At 45.0% G+C, this 23,011-nt stretch overlaps 1 protein-coding gene across 1 annotated transcript in view; it reads left to right on the top strand.

The window, feature by feature from the left end:
• LOC135373691 (uncharacterized) overlaps window positions 1-23,011 on the top strand; it is a 78,292-nt gene that overhangs the window by 21,783 nt on the left and 33,498 nt on the right. The window contains exons 10-12 of the mRNA XM_064606774.1: window positions 6,641-6,761; window positions 18,026-18,159; window positions 21,656-21,791. Coding sequence (XP_064462844.1) covers window positions 6,641-6,761; window positions 18,026-18,159; window positions 21,656-21,791 — 391 coding nt within the window. The remainder of the gene's footprint in view (window positions 1-6,640; window positions 6,762-18,025; window positions 18,160-21,655; window positions 21,792-23,011) is intronic.

Raw genomic sequence — 23,011 nt, 5'->3', positions numbered from 1 at the left:
CCCTGCAGTCATCCGTGTGCATTGGTCGATGGCCAGTCCGGAAGGACTCAGTTTTCTTCGTACTCTCTGGCTTCTTCTGGATCTAGGCAAAATCAATGTGGACGACTTCGAAGGGCACTGAAGAGTGTAATTACATCGGGTTGTGGCTAAAATTTCGCTTTTGCGAGTTGACATATATGACAAGATCGGACGTATTAGGTTACATATGCCATCATTCCATGCCAAGTAAAGCGCTGCTTAATTTTTGCATATGTACGGGAGAATCCGTCGCCACAATGGGGAGTGTCTTGATAAAGCGAAAGAATCGTGGCGTGTAGCGACGGTGGAACCAAGTACTTGCCGTCTTTGAAGCTCAAGTCTTGCGATGTGTTGAAGACTGTGAGATGGTCACCATTGTGGTTATGCGATAGCCCTGAGAGCGCGTCCCTATCCTGAAGAAGTCATCCAGGACGATGTATGACTTCACAGTCATAATGCTGGAGCTCTAATATCCACCTCGCTATCCGGTTTTTCTTTCGTGCTGTCTGAAGTAGATGCGTAAGGGCATCACCATCTGTGAGAAGGTGAAACCTTCTCCCATCCAGTTAAGGTTGAAAGTACCTCAAGGCCACAAGGGTTGCAAGTGTTTCCTTTTCAGTCGCAGAATAGTTGAGTTTAGCTTTAGTAAAGGTGTAGGAGTACTATCCTATGACATGCAATTGTTGGTGAGTAGATGCGGTACAGTTACGGTGATAGAGTGTAGCAGCAGTTCCATAGTAAGACGCGTCAGTATGTACCTGTAAGGGAAGTTTAAAGTTTGGCAGCGTAAGGACTGAATCGGAGGAAATGTCAGAAACCAACTGCTTGTACGCAGCTTCGCATTCTGCTGTCCCTACAAAAGGTACGTGTTTCTGTGTTAGAAGAGTCAGGCGCTTCGTTTTCCTAGCGTAGTCTTTGATGAAACCCCGAAAGTGTCCAGCCAGACCAAGGAAAACACGAAGCGAGTGCAAATTGTGTGGCTTGGCAAGCTGAGTTATCCGTGCTACGGACTCTGCTTTTGTTGTCTTTGTGTAGCCCTAAGTAGGTAACTTATAACATGAACTTGTAACGCAACCCTCACTTGTCCTGCATGTTTGAAAAACTCACTTTTCTTAAAGTTGACTTTAAGTGAGGCTCTGCAAAGTGCCTACCTCACTTGTGTCAGATGATGTCCTCCCGGCTCACGACGTGTCCCCACGCCAGCTCTCTGTTCGTTCCGGCTTGTCCAACCGCGACTACGAGCTCGTGCGTGGTAACGACGTCCTCCATGGGCAGAGGTGCACGAGACAGCGCATCTGCCACCTTGTTAGAGGTCCCCCTCCGATATTCGATCGACAGGTCGTACCGTGGCAACGTCCGACTCCAACGTGTAAGTCTTCGGGCGGGATATTTCAATCTACTCAGCCAGGCGAGTGCCTGATGGTCAGTCTGGATTGTAGATTTCGCAGCATCCGGATACATGTTGAACTTATTCAGTGCGAACATGATAGCTAGACTCTTCTTCTCCGTCACGGTGTAGTTTCGTTCAGGCGACGTCAGCGTGCGGCTTGCAAATGCCACAGGCCGAACTTCACCTTCGCGCTGTTGTAACAACACCGCACCCAGTCCATAATCACTCGCGTCTGTCTGCACTACAAATGAGCGATTAAGATCGGGGAGATACTGACAGGTGATCTGCGCTATCGCTTCCGCCAGAACGGAGAAATCATTATCTTGTGCTTCCCCCCATGACCAGCGCCCACCTTTCCACAATAGCCAAGTTAATGGCTCAGTTATATCCGAACACCTCGGTATGAATTGTCTATAAAATCCAATCATACCAAGGAAGCGCTGCAAGCTCTTTACATCCTGCGGGCAAGGGTAGTCTACGATAGCCTTCAGCTTGTCCTCGTCCGGCCTTACCGTGCCGGACTCCACCGTAAACCTGAGCGGGTCGATTGGGTTAGTGACCAACTGCATCTTTTGAGGATTGACCGTCAACCCAGCGGCTTGCATGCGTCCCAGCACCACGTTCAGATGAAGGTGTTCCTGGAATGAACGTGAGAAAATTACTACGTCATTCATATAGGCCATGGGCGAAGTTGTACTTCGCATCGCCGAGAACCTCGTCCATCATTCGCTGAAAACTAGCCGGGGAATTTGGCAGACCAAACGGAGACCGGACGAGCTCAAACAGTCCCCTATGACAGGTAAATGCTGTCTTTTCAACATCAGGTACTATCATCAGGTACTATCAGTATCTGCAGGAATCTTTGACCGCAGTCCGAGATTGTTAACACACGGGCTGACCCCATCGTGTACATGATCGAGCCTATAGAGGCTCACCTCGTTCAACCGACGGGAGTATACGCACAACCTTGCGGTTCCATCTTTCTTCGGAGCCAGCACCAGCTGAAAGGCCCATGGGCTGCGGGGGTTCTCACAGCACCCGTCTCGATCATCTCGTTAAGCGCAGCATCGAGCAACTTGCGCTTGTGAACGCTAAGCGGCCGAGGATTTCATCTCCAAGGCCTTGCGTCGCCGGTGTCTATGACGGTTCCAGGTAATCGGTCAAACCAGGTTTTTCAGTAAACATCCATGACGATGGTAGCAATGCTTGCGCCAGCACTTCCCGTTGCCCCGAGGTAGCTGCAAATCCTCACAGGCCCTCATCCAAGGCAGCAGTTGCAACTATAGGCTTTCGGTATTCTGTTCCGTGATGCACCAACGTGCAGTGATGGTCCAGCGAGGCGAGGTACTCCAGCGGCTTGCTGCTTTGGTTCATCGCTGTTGCCAGTCGGTTCCCGGTTTCGCCGTGGCCAGTCGCCTTGCACCAGGGGTCGTCCACTCCAGTAATGGATAGAAGGTACAGCTCCATGGGCATGCTGGTATCCTCCGAGATGTAGGTCCAGAATGAGTCCCCTAACGGATAATGAAGTCGCGCCCCAGGATCATTGCTCCAGCACTCCATGGAGGTAAGCAAAGCGTTGTCTGACCCGATGTCCATCGACGGTCGAAGTAAGGCGTATCGCACCACCGGCAGGTAAACCGCATCACAGGCGAGCCTTAGGCGATTTCTGGTCGTCCGTACCGAGATGTTCCGCCCTCGACACCAATCGTGGATTGGTGTCGCCGATCGGGGAAACAGCTGCTCCGGTGTCCACCAAACCTGCAGCGTTTTTGCCCTGAACGCGCACCACGATGTCATCTTGCAATCGGCAAGCTGGACCGAGGCCACTGTATTATCAGAAAAGACAGCACGGTTCGAAATAACCTGCCTCTTATCGCTGTTCGCTCCGGCAGAGACGTGAATGCGTGTCACCTCCTTTTTTTCCTCTACGAGACAGTTCGTTCCCCCATACAGTTCCTGAATCGCCCGAACTTTTTCCAAAAGGCTCTCATCACTATGCTGCGTTCGGGCTGCAAGCTCTTCGCGCATACGCATCACATAGTTTAGGGGGAGGAACTCGTCCCGAAACTGCTGCTTCAGTATGCTCAGAGAGAAATGGAGGCTGGGACCTACGCCACAAAGCCGCAGTGCTGCGGCTCAAATATTGGTTCAATACTGGACCCATATGGGCTGCCAAGATTACCAATATTGGACCAATATGGGGAGCGCAACCAGGCTCTATATTGGACCAATATGGGCTACCTATCTTGGCAAGCCCATTTTGCGCCAATGTTGCCCATATTTCTGTGATAACGCCAACGGGAAGTCCGTGTAATAATAAAGCTTTATCCGTAATAAAGGTTTAACATTCACATCTGATACTATTTCTCTCTTTCCCCCTTTTTGATTTTTCATTTCTGCAAATCTCATTGATCCAAGTTGCCATAGATTTACAAAAAAAAAAACACTGCATGGCCGCAAAAACGGAGAACGGGTGCTACGCCCGTCTTGCTGAAGGACACGGGCAGACCCACGGAATTGCCAGTGCCAAACATCCCTCAGAAGCCTTCATTGGGATCGCAACGGTCTATAAACCAAAAATTTCCAACCCGCTCCGAGAGTACAAAGGAGTGAAACACTTTCCTGACGGTGACGGACATACGCCAGAGGAATTCACATTGCTTGCATTAACTTGAAAACACCTAACTTTACAGGAGCCATCCCTTGCTATCAAACATTGTGTTTTTTACTTGACCTGCCGCAATTCCTCTATCATTTGAGTAATTAGAGACATTTAAGGGGAGGGGGCGTATCAAACGTCCGATCCTACTGTCGCGCATGCGCATTAGCTGTAGGACGCGTGATTTCGCTCAAACGGCCACGCTCGCTCTCAGTCAGTTCGACCTAGTGGCATCGGCATCGCGAATCAAGGTGGCGGCTGCTTTCAGTGTGTGGAAAGTTGAGTTGTCGAGTTTTAGTGAATGTTACAATGGGATTGCTAGAGTGTGTTGATTGTTTCGGATCGCTGGTTGTCGATTGTATCATCTGCGGGAAGTTCCTGGATGTAACGATGTATTGAATTGGGCATTCCACACGCTTCAACGTCCAATCTTGCCATGCTGCTTGGGCATTTGTGCAACACGAGTACGTGCCATTTTCTGTATTTCAATTAATATTCATATATCAGTCAACATGGGGTGTGCACAGGCAATATGAGGCCCATATTTCCAGGATTATCCTAATATTGGCTCAAACTGGGCATTATGGGACCCATATTGCCAAGATTTTCCTAATTTCGGAGAAACGGGCCCCATATTGCACCCGTATCGTCAATGACCAGCCAATATGGGCACAATACTGTGTGCTGCTTTCGGCAATATTGTGTGCTTATTTGACGGGAACAAATCAGCACGGGGAATCCCCGGGGGAATGACACGGCGGGTCGAAAACACCAGTGTTGGGCGCCAATTTTCTGGGATCCGCGGCCCACAAACCCGTGGTGATTTCGAATACGACTCGCCGTAACCCTGAAGAAGACGAACACAACAACTACAGAACGACGAACAAGGTTTATTTTCTTGCAGAGACAAACTTTCGCCACCAACTGGGCCCCAACAGTGCGCTCCTTATCACTTAAGTAGCTCCTTAGCAGGCCGTAATGCGCACGGGTGAGCACACGTTTGCTCCCAGCCTGATTTTGTTATTGCGCCGGTGCTATCAACGGGTTTCACGGCGACATGACACCTCCCACACCACATATATTAAGTGAATTAATGGATGTTAATGTTAATTGAGGATTAGTCGTTCAGCAGTTACATCCGCTGTCATGCAAGATGTCTTGTGTTCTGAAGTCGGAGCTATATTACGAAAATGTGAAAGATAAAGAAAGCCCATATACTGCATCCTCATTGTAAACACCATACTTTAATGCGGGATTATTAAATGAATATATTCTGCGCCCCGCCGCTGTACACTCAAACTTCTGTCCGCATTATTTCGCAGGTGATTCCACACGCGATTTTTTTTTCTTTAGTATGCATCCATGTCAGCAGGTCAAGCGCAAAGTTACGCGAGCAGGTCGAACGCTCTGTCATATAGAAAGTGGCGAATATGCTCTCTAGCGGAATTTTGTTCCTACTTCGAGGCATGATTTCGCTGGCTGTAGGTGTCCCCCATTGCTGTACTTGGTATGATTTTTTTTTCATATTTTAATGCCTCTTTCATTTTATGTATCGCTCATACAGGTATCTGCTGAAAGAGGCACACGTTTGGAATATTTCGAAAAAAAAAGGGATTTTACGCGCCCGTTTCTCGAAAAGGCCCCTTTTCATCTGAGTCATGTTTCGCCAGGACACTTAAGTCTGAAAGCAGGAAAAGTTTTGCACTGAGAAAAACTAAACGGAAGTCCAAGATAACGTAACAACCCAACCACAGAAGGTTAATTTACCAGTATAGATGCACAGAGCTTCGTTTTCTTCGTCTGAGCAAACTACAAGAGCTGGTTGTGCTGGATGCGCGGTCATGGTTAATATTTGGTAAACGTGCTCGAAAGCCATACAATACCCACCTGTTGCATACCGGCACTTTCATAACTGATCGGCGGATGCCAACTGTGCACGGATGCCCCGAGTGACAAGTTCGGTGAGAGTTACACGATGTCAACTGTGCGTTCATACAGCCCAGCAGTCTAGACTTTGGCATTTGACAACGCCACGCCGTCGCAATCTGTCAGTCAAGGACAGAAACCCATCGACAGAAACCCCCCGAAAACCATCGCGAAAACCAGAGAGCGGCGTCCGCCTGACTCTAGCCACAATCAAGCGGCCGACGGTTGCACGCAAAGTGATGCAATCTGCAGCACTGACACAGTTTCGAATTTGGCAACATTGCTAAGCACCAGGCTTCTATCCGGCACACTCTTTCGCGAGGCACTCAACAAACAAAACAAATAAAAGCATCCACTTTTGTTTCCGTCAACACATGTAGGGAACTTATTTTACTTGTCTCGTTACTCCATTATCTTTGTTTATTATTGTTGCTAACGTTTCGGTGGCACTGCGGATAACTCTGGCAGGCAATTAACGAGAGCAGCAAAGAATATCCGCGCTTTTATTCGTCGCCGGTTTTTACCGCTGATATATCTATGTGGGACAAGTCAAACTGCTAACAGGGGATATTCCCTAGGCAAGTTATAAAAGGGGGACTCTGAATTGCTTTATGAGTACCCAAATATGTCGTCTTGTTCGTTTTCAGGCTTGCAGTGCAATCAAAAAACTATATCCGATGCCGAAGATGTGTGCTTAAGGAAGTACGAACAGGAACATGGCATTATTTCTATAGGCCTGATGTCCGGCAATGACAGAGGACTATGCTGGTAAGCTCTTTGTCGAGTGCATGCGGCGGTTTCACAGGGCCATCGCGATAAATAAGAAAATGCGTAAACAATTTTGCGGAAGGCTTCGCGCAAGGCAGGGCAGAGGCTTTGTTGTTTTAGGTTCTGACGTTATCGGCCAAGTTAACATCTTTATCCAGCGTCAGCCCCTGTTCCAGTACCAACCTGGCACGAACGCATTGGTCTCGCAGACTCACAATGAATGCTGTGAGCAAGGAGCAAGCACAAACATCCGTTTCAGTTTCACACGCACAGTGAGCGATGATGGCCGAAAGGCGTTGCACGAAATCCTTTACTGATTCCGTACCACCTTGCTTTGTCGTGAAAAGCTTGAGGCGTTCAAACTGTTTTTGGGAGTATCATGACCAGCAAGTCTGCTGGTCAGCCCTGAAATATGCCGCGGTCAAAACTTCGTGAGGCAGAACAAGGTTGCACAAATGTTTGGAAACCTCTTGAGTCGGAGACGTTATTAGCAGGCTGCATTTGTCCGCGTCTTGGGTGAACCTAGCCACGGGAACAGCTACTTCAAACCATACTGGGTACATATTCCACTTTTCGTTCGAGAGTGCTATCTTCTAGAGCCACTCTTTGCTAGGTTACTCCAGGTGGGGTCGCCATTCTGGTCGCCAGTTGAGGTGACCCAAGACGTGCCAGTAGCAAGAATGAAATATTTAATGAAACATAGCAGCCAGATAGAGATGAACGGAAGCAGCCGCTTCGGAGGAAAATGAAAAGCCAAAATAGAACTACGTGCACGCACGCAGCTCTTCTTCATACGAGGAAAACACAATGTATTGGCGTTCTCTGTAATGGGCAGTGAAGGAACACCTGCAGGAAGGGTGCAGAGGAACACCCTAAGGAAAGGGAGTCCAGGGAACACTTTTGGCAAGGGAGCAAAAAGTCATATTTGTGACGGTCGTGAATACCCCCATGGGAGTTTCCCATACTCCTTTTTTCTTTCTTCCCACGGGGTATAGCACTCGTAGCGCTGAGGACCTAATTGCCATGACATGCTCGCGGAAATGGAGTTTGGCGTCGAAAGTTACACACAGATCACAAATAATGTCCACACGGCATATCTCATCAATGCATGAAATAAGTGGCAATAAGTTGCAAAAAATAGTGGCATTCTTTTTAGGAGCGAACTAAACTACCTTAGTTTTAGCGCTGTTGGTTTTAAGATGATTGTGAGAGAACCAAGAAATGATATTCGACACGTCCTCCTGTGGCAATGCACAATTAGAGCTTGCGCACACAGTGGTAGGGAAACGGAAACAGGGAGCCAATGACGGGGAGAGGGTCTTTTTTTTGGCGCGATTTTCCCAGGACTACCGTGTTTCTCTGTTTAACTTCGTTGCTTACATAACCGCAGTGAACTCCTTCGTCGGGTTCCTGGGAAGAGAGTTGTCGTGAAGGGTGGTGGTGGGACGACGCGAGTCTGGTCCGCGGCGAGAGAGCCGTGTATCAATGAAAGTGACTTTAAACAAAACCCACTGGAAAGAAATAGGCAACCGAGTAAACCGGGTTCTGGCAAACAAAATAAAAAAATACAAACAGCAGAGGGGTGTTCTCGATGATCATAGAAACTTAACAGCCGCTTTTTTGGAACACAGAACAAGCATCGGAATCAAGGCTGATTTTCGAGTTGGGGCGATGCCAAATAGGAACATGCAGGTCCATGCGTACACATTCGAGAGTATGTGCGTGCGTGTTTTCCAGACCCAAAAATTTCTAAAGAAGGTACTTTCTCGCGCCAAGTGTCAACTGATCGAGAATAATTCCCCTTTCCAAGCCATGCTCCTCAATCACGTACAACAGTTTGCCTATTTTGTGTTTGCCTATTTTGTTTTGTGTTATTATCGGGGAAAGAGCTCAGTCTTGCTAAATAATTGCCTTGGCGGAACGAAGTACGTCCACCAAACAACAATTTTTTGATAGGATAATAGTTCACGGTTTTAATGGTACCAGCCTTCGAACAGTAGGGTACCTACCCCACTGAACACAAAAATTTTGTTCTACTGAAACCACACCAGTAGGCCCGGCAACCTGGCAGCACCCGAGGTAACCTAACATCATACGTTGACCAGAATAACTATTACAATTGAACGACTATTTTTGTGTGTGTGACGTACGGTCACTTGTGAATTACAATGCTTACGCTTTTCTTCTATCGTTTTGAGTGTTTCACCGTTGTCCCCAGTGTCCTGCGGAAGTGCTGTGCATGTATATTTTTCTCATCCACTAGTTTTCGGCCCGTGGGACAGGACCGTATCCTATTTACGAACATATTTTTCGTTGCGTATAACAATAGGTTATCTACTGTAACTTTTCCGCATTTCATAGGAAGCTGCAGTATTATTCCCGTGAATACACTGTTCTTGGGCAAGACACATGGGTTAAGCATAACCGCCCGATTCCTCCCCCTGCTTTCTCCATTTTTACAGAGATCTTGCAAGAACCAGTGGAGCATTATTTAGTTTGGATAGCCTCAAACGTGATGGCATTTTCTGTGGTAACCTACCGTTTTGGAAGGTAAACGAGTCGGCACAGCGAAACCGATAATCTCCGCGTCCCCGTCAGAGTCAGGCATAAGCCATTGTTCGAGTCATTTCGCAGGCATTTGATGACACTTAGCCGAGCCTACAGAGGGGTCATTTAGATGTGATTAAAGGTTACCGAGCTACAAGGTTTTTACGTTTCACACCAGAAGTATATTTTATTGATGAAGGACGGACTCCGTCCGAAAGCTTGTATTTTAGTAAATACATTATTTATGTTTCAATATCTTTGAATACTTATCTTATTCTATCAAAATACTTCACTTTTCCGAAAACGCCGCCTCTGTATTGTGACACTCTCCTCTGTGACACTCACGAAAATGTTGCCATGCTGCCTTATTTTATTAATATAAATCTTTGAAGGTACCACTACCTTATTTATTTCTGAAACCTTCCAGAAAGTGTTTTCCTGGCAACAATAGGACTATGCACAGCTGATGTCACATTAACATATTTTGCCTCCGCCAATTATCCCCAGTGTTTGTGGAAGCACTCACTGGTCGCTGATCTTCCATTTTTGTGCTTAATGTTTACGACTTCACCACTGATCACACAATTGGCGAGCACTACGTATATGAGAGTCGAAGATCATGTCATGGTCACCCCATGGATGTGCTTGCTACATACAATGAATGGCCGGATTACTTATGCCACAGAAATAAGAAAAATTACATGATGATAGCAGATTTACGCCTTCTTCCATTGTTTCGAAAATGCGAATGTAAAAGTTAAAACTTTGTACCCCGACAGTGGAACGCAGGTCGGCAGAACCGGCGGCGGCGGTGCGCCGTTTGAAGCGACCGGACGGTGGCGGCGAGCACAAGTTTACCGTGGCGGCTCGGCGCACACCAGGGGGGTCGGATTCGCTCAAAAAAGCGTGACCACACGGGAGCAGCTGCCATCCGTTGGTCATGGAAGGCGTTGCCTTCCGTTGGCTGCTTCATTCCGCTAAACTTGACGTGCTCGTTTTCCTAAATTCATCACTTGCTATCTAAATTCGGCGTACTGTGTACGTTATACAATGTACGTATGTATTCGTTAAACAAATAAGCATTGAATATTTTCCCACTACAACACTTGCTTGTGTGCTGCCGTTCGTTCGTCACTTTATTATCACGGTTTACTGTGTGTCCTGCTGTGTGTATTCATCTTTGGAATTCTGTTGCCTTCGGAAGTACATGCCTACATTCGTTACGATGGTTAACGATTCATTGATCTCGCTCGCAAAGCATACAAACGCCACTTCAATACGTCATAGGCGGTAAACGTCTTCATCCGTGTCGGTGGAAAGCAAAGGGTTGGCGGTGTCGCAGGTAATCTCATAGATAATATATGATTCACGTTTGATATGGCAACGTTCACCTCGTGATTCCGATAGCACTACTCAATTCTGCATGTATCCCGAAGCTTCGTGCGTACTCAAATACACGGCTGGCCTCGCTTCCAACAGTGGACGCCGATGCCTCCGTCGGCGCGTTCCCCCGTGTTTCGCCCGACGTGACTGCACAGGGTTGGCAACAAACGGAGCAGCTCCGCTGTAGTTAGGGGGCTGAAATTCGTCCACTAACACTGCCCATGACCAACGGATGGCTGCGCCCGGGCGGTCACGCTCCGGGATAGGAGAATCCCATTGACGGCGCGCCAAGTACGTTCTCTAGAGTCTTCCTATATTAACTCTATGGCGCACACCTATAACTGTCATACAGTGCTTTAATGCGTTAGCGTTAGGAGCGTCAAAATGGAAAAAGCTGTATGTATGTATGTGTGTGTGTGTATGTCCGTATAGACCAGAATTTTAGCTACGAACCAGCGCGAACGAGGCACTCCCGGTACTCTCGCCACAGCGCGCCACCTGCGAGCACGTTCGGCGCGGGGACTGCGTGTGAAGCTGTCGGAATGCAAGTTCACAGTAGGCGCGGTGAAGGTTTGTGGCATTTTCGTACGTCCTGGATTATTCTAAATCAACAACATATGTTTATCTGGATCACACTGCTCCGTGGTTGATTATACGAAGAATAAACGCAAGCAAAATGTCCAGTTGGACGGGATTTGTAATACGAATGAAGTCGAAAGGGCTATTGCATTGCGTGTACACCAGCTGCACAGAGTTCTCGGTGCTTGAAAGGCGTCGGAAATTCGTAACCGCTGTCATGTGGATGCACGTTGTTTTACGTATTCACCGAATAGGAAATTCTGGTGTAGTATTATTATATAATAACGAGTTCATTTTGCCCGCGCGTCCGGCAAACCGTTATTTTAAGTCCGAAGATTGTTTCATTACACATTTCAATGCCAAATGTGTACACAGCAGCCAATGCTTTCACCAAATAAGCAAATAAGCTTACCGTAGTAGTTGTCGTTGTTCAAAATTCAAGCAAATTTAAACTGAGGATCCACAGCGAACTGCCTGGTGTTCATCGCGAACTACGAAATTCCTAGCGTGTGCACAGCATAAAAAAAATTGTAGTAAGCAATTCGGCAAATCAAATTATGAAAATCTTGTTCATGCAACGTAACAGAGTTAGCATTTTACATTCCATATTGCGGATTAGTGATAACAAACTTTCTTCCTTTGCCGCTCAGCGCTTTGGTCGTGTAACTTTACCCTTTTATGCCGGTCGGTTGACGGACTGTTTTCCAGCGAAGAGCGACATAAAAATCGAAGTATGGGGCATTATGAGTTAACGACCTGTTCTACCATGAACTATTAACAACAATCAGAAATAATGATGCTGTTGATATTACTGTTAGAGTGTGGGGTCCTTGCTTCACACGTGTACTTATTTAATTATGTAAAGCAGTCATTCCCAGTCAACACAACATTGCAAATTCAACGCTGAAAACAGGTTGCATGTGAATGCAGGGTCAACGTTAACAATTAACGTTGATTCAGCCTGGCTGATGTCACAGGAAGAAACGGGTTAAATTAACAGCGACCAGAACGCATATTCCACGTAACTGAAACGTAGTTTACGCGTGAATTCAACGTTTACCAATGTTGAAAAACTGGAATAATCAACAGCAAACTGACAACGTATAATTAACGTGCGATGAAAATGCAAATTACACGTAACTACATTTTTAATTATTATTGAATACATGTTATTTCTCGACGCTTTTATTTCACAAATAGGCATATTGTCATGATAATAGCCATAAATAATAACACAAGAATATGCTTGCCGTAAGGTTTTATTCTCCTTACATTTGATTAGCACTACTACATTTTTCCATACTCTCTCTTGTGAACAATAAAGGCAGTTAACTGACCGTTCTAATTGTTGAAATGCACTAGAACCTCGCGGGAAGCAACGTCATTTCGGCATTTAGGCTGTCTTCTTTCTTTGCGACTACGCCTGCATAAAAGTGAACACAAACAAAGCAAAAGATCAATTCGAACAGCTAAGAGAAAACTTACGTTACATCTGTGTACAGGCTCGCCCTTTCCTCAACATCTGCCTTTCTTTCACGCATCGCTCTCTGTCCTGAAATACAAGTGACGATAATTATCGCACGAATTTGAAAGGGCCAACAACGCTGAAAAACAATTCGGGAGCCCACCATGTAATAGTGGCCCTATTTGCACACTCTACAAATGTAAAGAAAATTATGAACTCAAAACAGATGTGCACATACCTGCGCTTTCTACGAATCACTCATAAACCGCACACACTGGACTTGCTAGCAGCGCCGATAATCTCTGAGTCAGCTTCCTGGTAGTAGAAAGCCCGTCGTGACCGTCATACCCGATTCGTATATCCCAGCAGTGTGAGTGAAACCTGTGCTTACCGATATCACAGTCACCAGCACAAACCGGTTCGAAACCAAAACAAGCTACAAAACAAAGAAGGAGCCGCAAAAGCGAAATAAACTTGAAACGCAAGCATCAGTTCATGGCGGTTACGATCTGAGGAGAATGGCGTCTGGTGCGGCTTCCCCGATTCTCGCTTTGAAAGGAACTGACTTGAATTGGATCATGGATGGGATTGGATTGGATAATGCAGTTGCTTTACGTATGATAAATCAACGTGATTTCTACGTGTGCACTTTGCATGTGAAATCATGAAGTAAAACTTGTGCAGAAACAACGTTGTTCGTTCTACGTTTCCGGTTACGTTAAATTCCAGCGTAACTATCAACGTTGTCATAACGTGCTCCATTCCACTGCTGGTATATGAGTGTTGAATCAGCGTTGAATTCCTGCATTACAATTCGCATGTCGAAATTTTACGTAAAATCTGCGTGAAATTCATGTTCTCAACATGAATTCTCAACACGTTTCTCAACACGTTCTCAACACGTTTCACATTGTTCAACGATATTCAACGTAGATTTTACATTCTGTCAACCATGTGTGTTGACTCGGTTTTTTTTGTTCACTGCAACACCAGCAAGCATTCGTGCGAGACAAATTTAAATGTTCGTAAGTGTTCGTATGTGACAGGAATATTCTGGTAGTCAAGAACGGCGATACTTAATTGGAAGTGAGAACGGTGAATGAGAAACACATAGCTTGACAGGTGAAGGAATATGTGAAGACAAAATCATGTCATGACATCAACAGTTCATTGAATACTACCCGCAATGTTAAAACATACATATAGGGAACATAACTATGTTCGATATGTGGTTCAACAAAAAGGAAATGCATGTAGCGCCTGCGCTATCGCAGAAGTTTACTAGATGCCACGAACTTTGCTGACTTCGGTTTTTGCTCTGTTTCATTTCTAAGTCTTATGAAACCAAATTCATATGCATAAATATATACACTTATGCATCTCTAAAGCCCACGGGGCGCCCGAACAACGATTCATACCTCGAACGCACAGCTTCGCCAATGGACTGAACCGAAGCGCCCGCAGTCCCAGCAGGAAAAACCCGCACGATGGCGCCACAGACGCTACAAAATGGCCGCGCAGTGGAGCCGGCGAAAATTATTGTCTATATGAGATTGCGAAGCCCCACCGAGGCAGTGGTATATAAGTGGCCATGTAAGGGGATATGAGAGGATAGATATAAATAGAGCTAAATGATTCATGAATTGAAGTAGTCGAAAGACCTTAAGAGTAAGAGGTAAGAGTAATTTAAGGTAATTAGAGGTAATTAAAGGCAATTAATGAAAGAAAGTTGAGCTTAAAGATAATGAATGTAAGATATATATAATTAAGAGAAATATCAAATGAAATTATAGGTTACCATAGGTAATTAAGTGTAATTAATGTCAACTAAAGCGGAATTGAGAGTAATTAAAGCAAGTAACCGCAATTCAAGGGAATTAAATGAAATGCAAGATTAGCTCATGTAATCTGCAGTTACCTAAGGTAATTAAAGGGTAACTACATGGTGATTGAAAGTAATTGAGGCTGATTAAAGGGTAATTAACTGTACTTAAGTATAGTAATTGAAAGTGTCGAACCGGAAGTCAAGTATACACCGGAGATGGACAACCGGAAGTCGAGTTGGATCGGAATTGGATACTGGAAGTCTAGTATTGGCGGGAAGTGGATACCCGGAAGTCAAGTATGAATCGGAAAAGGCGCTTAATGCTACGCGTTACTGTCCCATTTACCACTAAATCGCCACTGAATTTTGTGGCTACCGACGGTCATTGACATTCCATGAGTATTTCCATAATATGGGCCATTAATCAATTTTATGGCACTAAGCCTGTTTCAAACAGTGTCATACAGCGTTTTGTGACTCTCGACGGTCCTTATGACATGCAATTACTATATTCAAGGTATGTGCCATGAATCGATTTTATGGGCCTACCACAGCTTCAAATACTGTTGTACAGTATTTTGTGGCTACCGACGGTCTTTATGCCATTCTATGACTATTTTCATATGACTATGATTTTGGTCATGACTGGACTACATCCAACACACAAAACGTCGCAAACCACTATGTGACACTGTTTGAAGCAGCTCTAGCCCAGTAAAATCGATTCGTGTCAGATATCATGGAATGTCATAATGACCGTCGCTGCTCAAAAAACACTGTATAACACTGTTCGAAGCAGCTGTAGTCCCATAAAATGGTTCACGGCACATATATCAAAACAGTCATGGAATGTCATAATGACCGCGGTGATCACAGACTACTGCAGACACCAGTTGAACCAGCAGGAGTACCATAAAATTGATTCATGGCGCACATGGTGAAAATAGTGATGTAATGTCATAATGAGCGTCAATAGTCATACAGCATTGTATTACACTGTTTGAAGCAGCAGTACTCCCATAAAGTCGATTCTTGGCATATGCATGAAAATAGTTATGGAATATGGTAATTACCGTCGGTGGTTATAAAACACTATGCGACAGTGTTTGAAGCAATATTGTTCCGATCAGATTAATTTGTGCGCATATCATGAAAATAATCGTGGGATATCATAATGACCGTTGGTTGTGACAAAACACTGCGTGACGCAGTTTGACGCAGCTGTAGCCGGGTACAATTGATTCATGCCACACATCATGCAAATAGTCATAGAATGTCAATGACTGTCAGTCGTCACAAAACACTGTGGCACTAGTTGAAGCTGCACTAGCCCAGTAAAATTGACCCATGCCACGTACCATGAAAATACTTATGAAATGTCATAATTGCCGTCGGTAGTCATGAAATGCTGAATAGCATTGTTTGAAACAGCGGTAGTCCCATGAAATTGATTCATGAAACACATAATCAAAATAGTCACGGAATCTCATAATGACGATCGGTAGTTACAGAACACTGCAAGGCACTGTTTGAAGCAGTGATATTAAAAAAGTCATAAATTTGTTTTGCCATGTGTCGAGATTTGGGCGCACGTTAGATAACCCTACGGTTGGCAAAATCAATCCAGAGACCCTTCCATTTCTGGCGTCGCTCATGATCACAGTTGTGTCGCGACGTAAAGCCCTGACTTAGAACAACAGTCGTAAAAGCAATTCATGGAGCATATCATGAAAATAGCCGTGAAATGTCATGATGACAAAAAGCTGCCATAAAACACCGCATGCACTGCAAAACCCATGGCTTGTTGGCTCGGTAGCCATAAATCATGCTACATTCACGTAATCATGAAAGTCTCAGTCATGACAGTTTCCATGACGGAATACGTTTACATGTGTTGCTTGGGTTAAATTTGGTTGACCACTGGATTAAGTTCGGTAAAGCTTGGATTAAATTGAGTGACCTATGGATTAAAATGAGCGGGGAATGTTTCTTAATTTCCAAAATTTCTTATTCCCAATTCAAACAACTGTGGGATAAGAGCCTTATGCGTCTGTGTGTGAAAGAGGCGTTTGAGGCGGAAGTGTCTGTATCGTCCCTAATTGTGCTCTAGCTGGGCCAATGCTCCATATTTCTAATAACTTCAGCTTTTGGCTTTTCACAAATTCAGCTTGACCGCTGAGCAACTTCAAAGTGTTGGCAACATGTCCCTGAGCATGGGAGAAGTATACAAGTATACTCCAGCTCGCTTGCATTTTACTCCTATCTTCAACTTCAAAGTACCCCGATGTTCATTCTCATCTACTGATGAGGGTTGCTGCAGGGTGCAGTCACTCTGCTAGCTGCTGTTTCCTCATTGATTCCTCAGTTCGTATTCCTAATTCCTCGCACAATACCAGGAGATCGACTTTTAGAAGCGATTTCAGGTCCATAATGGCAGAGGTGAGCCTACCTGTTCCAAACTGTTATGCCTAAACGCACACGTGTCCATGTCAAACGTCCAAAACATTTGAGCTTAGCGTGCATCAAGAAAACCTGAACCATCTCGAAGAACGTGGACTCCACCCGAGTAAGCCTCGATGCTTTTCGTCTGGGAGCACCTGCTGGCTTCATGTATCCCATCGATCCGCCAGTTGTTGCACTACTGCCCCAGAAGAGTGGAAGGTCACCAGCAGCAAGCTAGAGAGCTAGCGAGCAAGCTTATGATATAAATCCATACTGAAGCGATCAAATAGTTAGAAAGCAATCTTTTGTCCCCGTTTTTCCGTGTCCCTCGTCTCGGCATTTCTTCTGTGTGGAAAGCTAGAGGAGACCTTGGGCTGTCTCGCTTCCAAGATGCAATCTAAACTAACATGACAATGGCCTCAGCTGCCTCGTGATAGCCTTGACTAGCAAATGCACCCGGTGCTATGAGAAGGGAAGATCGTAAAACGCTGCCATAAACGCGTCTGCGCCCTCGGTTGACGTGGCTCCGCCTATCGCCCGAGCTGAGTTTTTGACGCCGACCACAGGAATTTCTGAGGGGAAGCTCAGTAATGCTATCCACTAATAATGTAGATAAAACCTACCATTACCCAACACCCTGTCGCAAGTGGGGTCCCGAGTCAGCTGTTGAGAATGCTTCTTCTTTGAATGAATGAATGTCTGACAGAAAAAAACGCGAGGAAATGGAAATCATGATTGTTACTGTTGTGTACAGCCTCTACCGGAGTCACAATAAGTCGACACCAGGATCGACACCATTTTGGTGTCCTAAATATAGCATCCCTAAACAGAACACGCATTTGCGTTTTCATGAATTATCTGTATTCATGTTTGACATATCTTGCCGCACCGAATACAAAAGAAGTCTTCCACCACCCCTGCGCGGGCCGCTGTACACATCGACCAGTTCTAGTCGAAGCCTATATGACACTCACGAAAATGGTCCCTCTTATGTAACATATATTTGTATGCTATCGTTTGCAGCACGTTGGACTACAAGAAGAATTGTGTTCCAGACCAATTAAAAGCTAAAGGATGTGATGAACAACTTCTTCAGAATTATGTTGCAAAGATACAGCGTGAAATAACAAACCAATGTGCAGCATCGAACTCGATCTGTGAGTATAACCACAGGAAGAGCGCTGGCGCATAATGCATCCTACATGTCTTCTAGGAACCGTAGTTTTTGTGGTGGCGGTAGTAAAGGTCGCCACACCTCAGGAGGAGTGTGTTATACCATCTGCTGTCTTCCATTGTCGTTCTAAGGATTGTTAGATTTTTAATATTTCAATTATTTAGTAAGGCACGTAATTAGGGGCGTGGCATGAAATTTGTGAGTGAGATTACTCTTTGGGGGGACACACAAGCCTTATCAGCAGGACCAGACCGCGGTATTGTAACCCTACCAGCATTGCAGGTAGTTGTCCGTGAGTCATATTCTGGAACATTCCGCAAGTTCAAGTCCGTTTGGTGATATCATTCTTCTTAGTGAGCCAGCTCAGGGTGAGCTGTACTGAGGGCGTAGAAAACTGAGGGCTGAAAAGAAAAAAAAGAGGGAAAAAAGGAAAGTATATCCCATCTAAGCGACCAGATTCATTAGTGTTGCAACTACACCGGGATCTTCGTTAATGATTGATTGGAATTTGTAAACGAGGTAAGACTTGTGTTGTTCCCTGCCTTGACGGAGTTTGATCGAAGCATAAAAATAAATTCGAATTCGAATTAGAAAGAATAAAAAAAAATTTACAAATTAAAATCAATCATTAACGAAGATACCAGTGTAGTTTCAACAGTAAGGAATCTGGTCGCACAGAAAAGAAATTCGAGACCGCTACCTGTACCAAATAAAAGTAACGCAAATACTTTTGTTATGCTATTATCCCCCTACTTACCTCCGCGTTCATGCGTGTTTGGCGACGGTCGGTTACTTATATTCCTCAATAACACGGCGTACGGCATGAAATACTCAAGTTGCACCCAACATGCCGTTTACGAGACAGCATTTGTTCAACAACCCGATGGTTTTATTATCTACAGAACTTGTTTACAATAAGGCTGTGGAGCGGCACAGGTATAAGCATGGTTTCTGCACCGGGGTTATGCGGTCAGGCGTACGTCCTGTGGGAAAACGCGTACATCTACTGCACGACTAATTACCTGAAATACGTCAGTTCACTTATTGACTGCTTTCGGAGAAGTAAAAGATAGCAGGTTTTCAGCAAGCCGTTATTTAAATCCTAGCTCCTTTTCTGCGATCCGAAGACAAGAACGTAAGAGAGATAATCCGAATCGGCATGACCTTCGGTGTCGGCAGCTTATATGGGCCACAAATAGGGCCGATCTATCTGAACAGCAGATCACCCATCAACCCAATCAGCTTCATCGCCCGAAACCACGTGGCCCTTTGACGTGGAATGGGCGTCGCTCTTTTTGCACACAAGAGTTTTGGGGATTCAGTTACTCCTCATATGCATAGCAAACTTTAGCGATTTGTGTTTCAAAGTAAGTGTTCGTTTGAGGATACGTAGTACATCACGCGTTTTACCCCCAAAAATATAATAAGTTGAATTTCAGGTAATCAGCCATCCTGTAGTTCCTGAGAGGATGTCCACGGGCTCGTATAACATGCCTGCAAGATGGCGTCTCAGTTTTGCTTCTTTTTTTTTCTCCAAAATCTGTAAACAATAAAAGCACACTGTACATAATAAGGGTTCATACAGTAGCTTTCCAGAGATCATTTTATAGGTGTCTCGCTTTCTCTCTCTTTTTTTTCCTCTGTTTCATCACGGCACAGTGCAGAGAAATATAAAAACAGGAGCTAGAGGAAGCTACAAAATAGATGAGTGTAGAAGAACAGGCGAGGTAAAAGGACACGCGCTTCATCTCAACAAAGAGAAAAATCCGAAAGAACCATTGAGTCTCAAGGATGATAACGACCATGATGTCGGTGCCAGTGGCTACACCTTTCACACACAGTGTTTCATTCGTAATAGATTTTTGTAAAAAAAATCGTAAGGATAGAGCAGCGTAGATGCCTTTTTGCAGTTGAGCGATACAGCCCAAGCAGCACAGCCCATTGGCAGACGCGCAGACCGATGACGGGCGAAGATCCTGACAAATCGGGCGCGTGTCGCCTGCAGGCAATGGTCCTACGCACGTTTGGCAATACTGGGAAGACATAGGCCCGATCAGAATTCCCGATATCTGCTCCGGACTCTTTCCCCGAAAGTGTCCCATTACCATGCCCTCCACGCATTCCGGTGTATTTTTTTTTTACTTATACGAATTGATGAACGAAAAGCAGAAGCAATCTGAATAACGTTTTATAAAGACATGATGCATTATATATACGTAACAATTACACAACTGGATGAATATATTCCTGACAGAGATACACAAGTGCACAACAGAGATTCAAAGTCTTTAGCATCAGAGCACTGGGGAAGGACAGGAGGCCTAAAGAGCAATGATATCACGAGAGGTGAAGTGACTGCTCAAAACGTACTGTAGCCAGTCCTCCTCAGGTACCCGAGGATGCGGCTGTAGAATATGGACCACTGCGCCCATCTACAACGTTGGAAGCTCATTGGCCGAGACTGTGTCCGCTCTCCGATTGTGCTTTGTGTGGATAAAATGTTTCTTTTAGCCAAAGGTCGCTTCAGTTACTCAATACCGTACAACGGTGGGAGGCGTGAAATCCAGTAGAAGTTCATGGTGGCCAGGACCGGCTGAAAGTTCAGCAAAACGTTGAAGCTCCTGATTGGCCCAATGGCTATGCATAATATCTACGACGTCGCACTCTGATTGGTCGTGTGCCCAGTGTTGTGAGCCTGCTGTAACTTCGCGGGGCAATATGCTATATCACCAATGATTGAAAATTATGTTTAAGAAAGACTATAATGCAGACAAATGACCAGCCGTACAAACCTAGTGGAATATGTTTGCAATCGGATCCAGATACCATACAGATACTTTAGATGCAATGAACATCCATATGCTGCAGGAATCACACTTGCAAAGACGTGAACACTAAACCGATTGTGTCTCGGTTCACAATTCACAAACTGGCTATTAAGTCGTATAAGTTCTTCATAAGCGCGTAGGGGAAACGTTGGGGGGGAGGGGGTGCTGGACCTGTCCTGAATCTCATTTAATCCGGGATGTCCTGTACAAGCCTTCCAATCTACTTTTTCATGTCAACAAGGAGTTCTCGAATTCTGCAAGATAACACATGTTAAAAAACTGCACGACGCGAGTGTAATGGGGCACTTACTCTGAGCTCTTCCTAATAAAACGGCGTCGCACCGGAACGATTTTACGGAAGAAGCATCAAGCCCTAAACACTGGCAACGACCACAAATGTACACGAATGCACTTGTTCGCCATGACCTGTCTGTATTCTAGACAGGTCATCGCGAAAAGTCTGCAAGAGAACAGTAATCTTTCAAACTGTAGGAACTTAAAACGTAAGTCATATGAAAAATTGACTACCACGTAATCACTGTTGGATGCATCTTCTACTGGGTTTCTTGAAAGCAGGGAGATAGTCTTTCTGAAATTATTTGTACAAGTTAGTTGGGGCAACGTTACATGCATAATTGTTCCCCTTTTCAGGCGACGTTGCATCAAAGTGCCCAAACAAAACGTTATCACTTGCACAGACTGTCTGCGAAGAAAGCTTTATGAGGGAACACGGCCTCGTCCTTCCCCCCGAATATGTGAACAAAGAGGCGAACAAATGGTACTGCTGGTAAGGACTTTTTCACGTACAACTGCCGGTTCCACAGTCTTCTTGAGATACTTATCCGGACCAAGGCTGTCTTCACCCCACACCCTGTTAGAAGAAGTCTGCCACAGATACCGCCCACCTCGTGTTTCACTGGATGAGTGACTTAGAAACGCGTGACGAGACAGGAATCATGACTGATTTGTCCGGCCCTGCACTTGAGGCAGATAATTCAGGTGAAAGCCAAGCTGACGTGCTACAAAGGTGACATCGCTTGACGGAGATCCGGAGAGTGAAAGTTCGAACCCTGCCACCACGCGCATTGGCGTTTTCCTGAATTGTCGTTTGACGTAGCTTGTCGCAGTAGTATTCAGTCATGTCCAGGCTACGGCCGGTCCACTCAGCAACCTGGACCCCTGGGCCCTGCCCCTGAGCCCTGCGCGTATTTTTCCCCACGCGGCGCGTGTGCGGAGGGTTTTCCGCGCGCTTATAACATGCAGAGGCATGCGAAGAAGGGTCATACACAAAAAGTACAAGTGAAAATATATTTATTAATGCCAATTGTAATGCCAATCAAGTTGAGATATATATATTAAAGCCAATAGTGCTGGGAATTGTGCCGATTGTGATGCCGATCAGGTGAAGGAGAAAAACCCAGCCGAGAAAACTTCACGACCTGTAACAGAAGAAACAAAAACACAAGGCAGTACATGTGAATAATATACATAATTTATTTATTAAGTCCTTAGATTTTGAAATTAAAATGCAGTAGCACATTTAATCAAAGAAAATGTTCTTAATATGATTACAATCGAAATTACAAGTTTTATTATAAAAAGTCCGAGATGTGGGCACCTGATAGATGTAATTTTCGAGCATAATATGGAAGCTTAGTTTAATATTCCAATATGACACACATTTAATTAATCAATTTCTATTGAAGTGAATAGCGCAGGAATAAAGCAATAATTCGAATCAACACATAGCATTAATACAGAACCAATAATCCAACATGTAGGGAAATAATAGCTACACCATATGAAAACGAGAAACGATGACCACATTTAATCAAAAAAGATATTCTTAATCATTGTGATTACAAACAAAATTGTAAGTTGTGTTATAAAAAGTCTAATATTCCTATACCTGAGAACCATCAGTGCAATAGCGGGAAGTTCTGATGGTTGTATGTAATTAACTGTGAACAGCAGAGACCCTGGAAGAATATGGGACATGAACACAAG

The sequence above is a fragment of the Ornithodoros turicata genome, unplaced genomic scaffold (assembly GCF_037126465.1).
Source record: "Ornithodoros turicata isolate Travis unplaced genomic scaffold, ASM3712646v1 Chromosome29, whole genome shotgun sequence".
Lineage (NCBI taxonomy): Eukaryota > Metazoa > Arthropoda > Arachnida > Ixodida > Argasidae > Ornithodoros > Ornithodoros turicata.
This window is presented reverse-complemented; position numbering and strand designations above follow the sequence as displayed.